At 37.1% G+C, this 9,486-nt stretch overlaps 3 protein-coding genes across 3 annotated transcripts in view; 2 read left to right on the forward strand and 1 right to left on the reverse strand.

Annotated features, from left to right (window-relative positions):
* LOC108367365 (uncharacterized) overlaps window positions 1-4,179 on the forward strand; it is a 10,083-nt gene extending 5,904 nt beyond the window's left edge. Inside the window, exon 3 of the mRNA XM_017621967.1 lies at window positions 3,905-4,179. The gene's annotated coding sequence lies outside the window, so the exon portion shown is untranslated. The remainder of the gene's footprint in view (window positions 1-3,904) is intronic.
* On the reverse strand, window positions 2,044-2,625 carry LOC108367366 (uncharacterized). Its single transcript, XM_017621968.1, has one exon. The coding sequence runs from the start codon at window positions 2,623-2,625 to the stop codon at window positions 2,044-2,046; it is 582 nt and encodes a 193-aa protein (XP_017477457.1).
* LOC108367367 (uncharacterized) lies at window positions 2,741-3,253 on the forward strand. Its single transcript, XM_017621969.1, has one exon. It carries the CDS (start codon window positions 2,741-2,743, stop codon window positions 3,251-3,253), a length of 513 nt encoding a protein of 170 aa, XP_017477458.1.
* Window positions 4,180-9,486: the final 5,307 nt, after the last annotated feature.

The following is a 9,486-nucleotide window of genomic DNA, read 5'->3' on the forward strand; positions in this document are numbered from 1 at the left end:
GGGTCCCGCATAATCCACACCTGAGTGTAGAAATGGTTTCCCGACTTGCAACCGATCCGCTGGCAAGTCAGCCATCAGCTGCTCACTTAACCTTTTGGCATATCTAGCACATGTGACGCACTTATGCGTGAATTTCCTAAGCTCACTTCGTAAGCGCGGTATCCAAAAACGCTGTCGAATGTATTGCATCATCACCTGAGCGCCACCATGTTTAGTGGCCTGATGCGCTTTACTTATAATCAGCTGACTCAAGCTGGAACCGATGGAATAATTACCGGATGCTTCATTTCATAATCACATTCTGCTCTTCCGATTCTACCACCTACGCGAGAAGGCCATTTCTGTCTAACGTTGGCTTTAGTGATTCAATTTTGCTTCCTTCAGGCATCGGTGTGTCCCTGGACAAGGCACGAATCTCCCTTAGATATTCCAGCTCTTGCGTTTCTTTAATCATCAGCTCTAAAGCCCTAGACCTTTCTTCAGCAGTAGGCACCGGAATATGAAAGTCTCCACGGCTTGACTTTCGAAGCTGTCGATTACCCTTTGCTCTCAACAGACGCACAAATCTTAGCACTTGCGACATGATCCCAATTAATCTGTCCAATGAACTAGCACATTGTACCAGCGGAACACTTTCCGCATTACCATTGCTCTTAATGCTCCATGTTGGAGTTGCTTCAACTGCAATATGCACTTTCAGCTCCGGCAAGGTTCCTTCAGGTATATGCTCATACCCAAAACCACCTTTTGGCCATTCCTTGCTTGGTTGCCTAAGCCAACTGGGACCATGCAACCATAATTGATGGCCCACAATTCCACTAGCGCTCATACCCCTAGTATAGAAGATCAGCTGGATTATCACTTGTTTTCACATGTCGCCATTTATTGATGTCAGTATTCGCCTGAATAGACGCCACCCTATTTGCTACATAGACCTTCATCTGGCACGGCAATTTCCGTAGCCAATGCAGGACTATGGTTGAATCCGACCACATCACATAGTCTACTGCCTGCCATTCCATGCTCCGTACAACGCTCAAGTATAACCTACCTAAAAGCTCAGCAGCAGCAAGCTCAAGTTTAGGAATTGTTATTGTCTTCAATGGCGCAACCCTAGCCTTGGAAATTAGCAACTCAGAACTTATCATTCCCAGACTGGACACAACTCGCACATAAATCACTGCCCCGAAGCCTTTCTGATGCATCCGCAAATCCATGCAACTGAATAGTTCATCTTTGATACACGAATATATCGAGGTAACTTGAATCTTTCTAGCTCCGAAATATCTTTCCAGAATTCTAGCCATCTATCTTTAATGCTCTGAGGAACCTGCTCGTCCCATCCCATGCTCAGTCTCCACAAATCTTGCACTATTATTTTTCCAATAAATGTAACTGGTGTTATATAACCATTTGGATCATAAAGTTGTGCAACACAACTTAGAACAATTCGCTTGCTAATCACCACAGGTACCTCTGGCGTCTTCACCACAAATGTAAATTCGTCGCTATCAGTATGCCACTTCAAGCCTAGCACCGATGTATCCGCATTATCGGACAGCAACAATGTATTCGGTTCTTTGATTGGAAAGCATTTACAGCACTTTGCTATTGGACTGCCACTTACATAGTTCCATACCAGCACTACCTAGCACGAATCTCATTTCTCTAGCTAATCTGATCGCTTCGTCATCATTACTTGCCCCTGTAATTCCATCATCCATATAAAAATCATCAATAATAGCTCTAGCTGCTGATGGAAAATATTCCAACTGATCCCTAGCTGCCTGAATTAAGCAACGCACTGCTAAATGTGCTGATGCAGTCATCCCATATGTAACCACTGTTAAGCAGTATTCACGCAACTTTTCTCTGGGACTCTCCCGCCAAAATATCCGCTGTAAGTCATACTGGCTCTCAATAATTCGTATTTGTCTGAAAATCATTTTCACTCACAGCTTATTCCAATTTTATGCCGCCTAAAACGCATTATAATGTCGGGGAGATCACGCTGCAACTTCTCACCAAGCATTTGAACTTCATTTAGAGAAACTCCTGATCGGTCTTGCAACTAGCGTTGAATACAACACGAAATTTCTTAAGCACACAATGGTGTGGAATATAGTACACTAGCTCACTAGGAGGCGGACTATTCTGAGCCTCTTTCATGTGTCCAAGTCGCTCATACTCGCGCATAAAATCTATAAATTTCCGAGCAATTTCGGGTTCCCTAGCTAATCTCTTTTCCAAATAGAAAAACTGTTTTAATGCAATTGAACGGGAGCTTCCTAATCTACTAGCACTTTTTATGGGGATTGTCACCACAAAGCGTCCAAAATCATCCCGGTAATACGTATCTATAAACATCTGCTCAACAATCTCTTGCTCTTTTGTTCGGATTGGTGAGTCACGGACGTGATCCATTTCCCACAATCGCTGTACTTTCTTATCTAGCTCTTCAAGACTAATGCAACCTATAGTGGAGAAAGCAGTCCCAGTCTCATAGTTCATTGGCTCAATGTATGGCCCAAGCACAACAATACCAAACGTCGTTTCTATCTTTGAAATCAGACAGCTAGATAAAAATGGGCGTTGCGTAGTAAAACGGAAGAGCTGGGTAGCCATATTTGTGTGCCTGAAAACAAAAACTGTGCATACTGATATGGTCACTGATCTGAGTGCTAGAGCCTTTATAGCTTGTTATGAGCGATTCATTGCAAGGCGCGGTAGATGTGAGAGGATGTACAGCGACAATGGGACATCATTTGTTGGTGCTTCAAAGGATATCGCTAGAGCTTATGAGCGCTGGAGAGCTAGTGATATGTTTTCTGAGCTAGTGCTGAAGGGGACTGAATGGCATTTTATGACCCCAGCTGCACCGCATCAAGGTGGTATTTACGAGGCGGCCGTAAAGTCAATGAAACATCATTTAACGCGTGTTATAGGGCAAAAGTGCCGGGAATATGAGCAATTTCTAACGCTTCTAGCACAGATAGAAGCAATTTTGAATTCGCGCCCGCTATATCCATTGAGCGATGATCCTTTGGACGTGCAAGCCCTAACGCCTGGCCATTTTCTGGTGGGAGAACCGCTGGCTCTCCCTCCTCCTTTCGATATAGCGCCACAACCAGGCACCAAAGGGCGGAAGCTATGGCAAGAAAGAGAGACTATGGTAACTCATATATGGCAACGTTGGCGAAATGAGTATCTTACAACCTTGCTGGAGAGGAAGAGGTGGCGCAAGGAGCAATAAAGCCTAAAGATCGGCCAGCTAGTCATCAAGAGTGAAAACTTTCCACCATCCGCTTGGGCTTTAGGAAGGGCTAGTGAGCTGATAATGAGCAAGGATGGGCTAGTGCGCAACTTGGTTGTGTGAATAGCTACTAACGAGCTAGCTCGGCCAATACAAAAGATTTGCGTCTTACCGGTCGATACGAGTGCTAATACTGAATAATAGTGAGGGCTAGATGGAACCAAATTGAGCAAGCTCAACGGGGCAGTGTTCCGTATGAACAAAGCTTCATACGAAGTTATGTGATGAGGATAATATTGATCTGGCAACAATCTGTGGTGAATGGTCGATACGTGCTATTTTTGCGCATTGTATTGTGAAACGTGTACTGAGCTAGTCGTGATTGTGCGTGTAGGTGTGCAAGGAATAGTTATCAACCTAGTTGATTAAGAAAGCAAGGCAATAAAGGTTGTTTTTTTACTTATTGTTTTCCAACTAAAACAAAGTGCGTTTTATTTGGGTTTTGGGACTTAAACAAAATCTGTTTTTAAATTTCTTCATTGATATACTACATACTATACTATGTAATATACTATGCAGTATAGATTTTTAATCTAACTTAACAATTAAAATACATGTTTTGTAAAATTGATTCTCTTTTTTTCTTTTCAGAGTCAATGCGACGATAATCCAGATTTTGCTGTGCTACGGTTTCATGCAGGGCCACCATATGAGGATATTGCCTTTAAAATAGTACATCGAGAATGGGAATTCAGCTATAAACGGGGCTTTCGTTGCCAGTTTCACAATAACATTTTCCAACTTTGGTTTCATTTCAAAAGATATAGATATCGCCGATAAAAAGACATTTCACATAAAGTTTAGCTTCTTTATCAAATGATACACATTTTCAGCAATAAACGTACAGACTTATCTTATTACATTAATCGAGCAATTCTTGTATATATTACACACCGTCTTCACAAGAGTCAAAACTTCAAATTTGGCATTTTTGAGATTATGCGCCAAAAATGTACGCAGAGCTTTTATTTACCTTTCAGCAAAAGCTGGAGCAAATTTTTGTTATAATTTGTTAAAAAAAAACCAAGGTAAAGTCGCCCTTGCCCATATGATTATCATGTGCTAAGAAATACCCTGCAGGAAATTTAATTAGTTTGAAAGTAATTTATAAACTACTTTATTTTCAATGATAACTAATTGAAATTCTCACTATTTTACCTGCAACGAACTCATTTATTTAACATGGCGATGTCCTAGGAAGCAATTGCCTTTTCTTGCATGTATTTTCAACTACTTTAAAATGCATTTGGCTTAAACAACTTCAAAGTCAGTATGTTTCGTTTGAATACGCTTAATTAATTAATTAACTTCACAAATGCGTTTTCATATTTAAAAGACAAAAAAAATTATAATTTTCACATGCTGCCTCTGTTGGGACTCGAACCCGGACGTTCTGGAAGCTAACAAGTAACATCAAGCATCTCTGAACGCTCAGCTACAGCCAGACACGTAAATGTGCTTTCAAATATTCAGTTTGAATTATGTGCAAGCAGCAAGTCGACTGTCCTATTCTGCGTTTAATTTCAACTACTTTAAAATGAATTTGGTTTACACACTTCAAAGTCAGTATGTATCTTTTGAATTTGCTTGCGTTCTGCACTTCACAGAGGCTTTTTCATACTTCCAAGACTCAAATTGTTTTTTGGAGTAAAGAGAGTATCAAACTTCGAAACATTTACTCATTGCATTTGTTTTAAAGTAGTCTTTCAATTAGTTGATTTGAAAAAAATCACTTGTTTCCGTCAGGGTAGTTTTTCGCATTTTCTGATAAACGTATTATTTTGAGTTGTGACTCTTTTGAAGACGGTGTGCGATATGTATATTAGGCTGGGTCGATTTTGTATGGGGGAAAATAAAAGGCATTTGATAATAGTAATATTATGTTGTCTTAGGTCTAAGCCAATTGTTATTGGCCACGATAGATTAATTTAAAACTTATCTTTAGCCCGCGCAATCGATTCAAAGTGTGTGAGTTTTGAATATGAAACTTTAGCTCTTAATATCTATGGAATGCGTTAATTTTTATAAACAGGACGATGTATCAAATTAATGATTATTAAATTGGGTATCTCGCTTTCATATATCATTTTTCAATAAGACTACAAAAACGATACTTTTCCCTTATGAATTTTCAATTCTTCATTACTACAGCAACCAAGTGAAAAATGTAAAAAAGTGAGACTAGATTTATTTCAAAACATTTTTATGTTTTCGGATTTTTATATAATATTAAAAGGACCATGAACTTGGTCACGCCGATTTGGTAATTTTCCAAAATCGTGGTGAATGAAGTCAAACATGTTTTGTTCAAGATTAGGAATCGTTTGATAAAATGATAGTAGTTTCAAGCACATACCAGAGTTGGGCAAAATTTATTCGAATGACGAATAACAAATGAATAAATTGTTTTTCTTGTTATTCGTAAATAATAAATAATTTTTTTTATTAAAGATTTATTAAAAAAAAATTATTCGAATGACGGATAAATTATTTTATTCGTTATTTGAATAATTATTATCTTCATTAATTACTCGAATAACGAATAAAATAATAATAAAACAAGTAATTTATGTATATAGATATGTACATATATTTATGTATAAAATGATAACCGTTTTCGTTGTTACGATTTAGCTCAAACCCCTGGATAGATTTAAGTCAAATTTTCGGAGGTTATTCCCTGCGCATAAAGTCCTATTAAAGGCTACTAGAAAACTCCTTGATGGCGATGGAGCCGAGTTATTTATAAAAGCCGTATTTATGAACCGATTTCGTTCAAATTCAAAATGTGTTCTTCCTGCATGATGAAAAATACTTATGCGAAAAATGGACCCGCTAGGTGGCGCTGCAGTTGAGTTATTTAGAAAATTCCTATTTTTTGTACAATCAGGTTGCAATTCATAATGGTGCTGCAGTCGAAATCATTAGAAACCCCATATGTCTGAACTACTTTGGTTTTTATCAAGAATGATAGAATACAAGATTGCGCCGTCCTGGCCGTTGACATTTGTGTACTACAAGTAAACAAAGAATAGAGCGAAAAGAAGAACGACTTGAAACTGCCAAAACAGTTCACTTTACAGCGAAAAACGTGTTTTAATTTTGCTAAATGCGAAAATATTGCATTTTCACATAATCTATTAGAGAATAGTGAACGTTTTAGTGCACTCGACTGCTTTGCAATCCAAGCTGCTGCAGCAAACGTTTTAGTGCACTCTATTGCTTTGCAATTAAGGCTGATGCAGCAAGATGCGGCTGCATCTCAGCGGGATTGATTAGTTAACTTGCTAAATGAGGATGCTTGGAGCAGAAGCGAAGTCATTGTGATGCAATGCTGTCAATATAATAATAAAGATACATTTCGAGAACGGCTTTACCGTGCCCTATGTACACAAAATGCAGCGATTGGTCACAGCGCTACACTTGCATCATCTACGCATCTCGCATCTTAACGGCTGTCGAAGTGTAACACAGGGCACTTCATTTTATTAGTTTTTACGCAGTCTTCAACTCAAAAATCACTCAGAAATTGCAAATTAATACCATTAAAACTGATTTTTCACTTATAATTATGTTTTATGTTTATATCATCATACACCCTAAATGCGACCTTGCATCTACCTCNGGTTTTTATGTTTATATCATCATACACCCTAAATGCGACCTTGCATCTACCTCCGCTTGATGAAATTGCTCGGGCGGCCATTGCTGCAGCAGTAAGACTCAAGGAAACCAGCTCTTGGATATTTTAAAAGTGGCAAATCAGCAAGGAAAGTTTCGACCACATCCTTCCAAGAAAAACCACTGTTAGTATATCAATGGCCAAACATCGAGGATTTTTGGCTCTCCTACAATAGAAACGCACATCTGTGCTCTTCAGCTTCCTTATAAGGACTTTTGTTGGCCTATATGACATAAGACTAGAGGTTGACGCATCGGACCAATGTTGTAGTTGCAAGATCATAGAAGAAGGTTACGCCCGCTTAGAAAANCGGAATGGTTTCATTAGTCACCGAAGAAGCACATTCTTAATTGGACGTTATATGAAAGTAGGGGACGTGAAATAAGTATTTAGATGTTTATAGATGTTTAGATGTATTTTAGTTAGTGCCGTTATGTGAATAAGTGACTGTATGTAAATGCAATAGTCTTTAACATATCCTGGGAAATCCTTTTGAGGACTCTCCAATTAGACGATATTGCTTTGCTTTCAGCTTGAACGAAAAAAGCCACTTCCTGGCACACTTTTCTGTAATCCGGTTCGTTTATTTAAAAGTTATTTATACAATTGAAGGGAAACTTTTGTAGAAACAACTAGAGATCCACCTAAGTTTTTCGATATAACTTTGGTAAATATTACTCGATCGGTACGTAATAATTACCAAATTGAAGGCGAGACTTATTGTAACTGATTTATGATAATAATATGATGAAAATCGTTCAGATTATAAAAATATTATTTAAAGATAAGAACATGTTGAACAATTTTTTTGCAATTTTTATATTGTATGCATAAACATAAGTAAACTAATTAGTGTTTCTAGAAGTTGTGCGTGTTCAGTGCTTCCAGACTCAGTTGCACAAACGAAAATTTTCCNGCCAAAGCAAAAAATCTTATCAGGGGCCGCGAAACCAGAGGGAATGGGCTAGTATTCTTGATAAAATAGTAAACAGAATTCACCTAACTCACAATCCTTCACAATAGAAATAAAAGTAAAAGGTGGCTCAATGTGTTAAAAATGAGTTTTTATTCATCATTTAAAATAACGAATAAATTATTCGCAAGCATATTATTCACGAATAATTTATTCGTGAATGAGTTATCTGCGAATAATTATATTACGGATAAAATTTTATTCGAATAATTATCTAAATAACAATTTATTCGAATAATGCCCAACTCTGGCACATACATACATAAGTAGATATATTAACAAAATACAATTAGGGTGAGAAACGCCCATTTTAGGTAAATTTATGCAATCTTGAAAATTGGAGCGGAATGGTTTCATTAGTCACCGAAGAAGCACATTCTTAATTGGACGTTATATGAAAGTAGGGGACGTGAAATAAGTATTTAGATGTTTATAGATGTTTAGATGTATTTTAGTTAGTGCCGTTATGTGAATAAGTGACTGTATGTAAATGCAATAGTCTTTAACATATCCTGGGAAATCCTTTTGAGGACTCTCCAATTAGACGATATTGCTTTGCTTTCAGCTTGAACGAAAAAAGCCACTTCCTGGCACACTTTTCTGTAATCCGGTTCGTTTATTTAAAAGTTATTTATACAATTGAAGGGAAACTTTTGTAGAAAAAACTAGAGATCCACCTAAGTTTTTCGATATAACTTTGGTAAATATTACTCGATCGGTACGTAATAATTACCAAATTGAAGGCGAGACTTATTGTAACTGATTTATGATAATAATATGATGAAAATCGTTCAGATTATAAAAATATTATTTAAAGATAAGAACATGTTGAACAAAAATGTCTGTCAACTTCCTATATTTGCAATTTTTATATTGTATGCATAAACATAAGTAAANTTTTTTTGCAATTTTTATATTGTATGCATAAACATAAGTAAACTAATTAGTGTTTCTAGAAGTTGTGCGTGTTCAGTGCTTCCAGACTCAGTTGCACAAACGAAAATTTTCCACGGTGAATGAAAATAATGGCTTTTCTATTCGAGCTACCGAAATTGTTCCTAAATTTGCAAAAATTCGCAAACCATAGCTAATATTAAAAAAAGATTAGAATATTTGGAACCAGCAACCTAAATTCACCCTAGCAATATTAACCTCCATCCCCTCATCAAAAAAAACTTACGTTGTCTACCCTCGTGTGTGACTTTTTACACATAAGGCAGCCCTATGTGTTTTTCTATAGAAATGTATGTACATATGTATGTGCTTGTATACTATGTATGTATGTATATGTACATTTAGGCTATTCCATTGAGACTAGTGAGACATTCTACTCCAGAATATGACCAATTGTGAATTTTAACTATGTCGTCGGAACTTATACAACAGCGAAAGATATTTTTTAACATACAACGATAACTAATGTATAAATTTGCTTTAACAAAAATACCAAACGATTTCTCAGTTGTATGTATCATTTGAATGAATGTGATTAGTGGGACACTGAAAATAACTCTATTC

Source organism: Rhagoletis zephyria, unplaced genomic scaffold (assembly GCF_001687245.7).
Source record: "Rhagoletis zephyria isolate East Lansing unplaced genomic scaffold, Rhagoletis_zephyria_1.1 Rzeph_scaffold_02651, whole genome shotgun sequence".
NCBI classification, from domain to species: Eukaryota; Metazoa; Arthropoda; class Insecta; order Diptera; family Tephritidae; genus Rhagoletis; species Rhagoletis zephyria.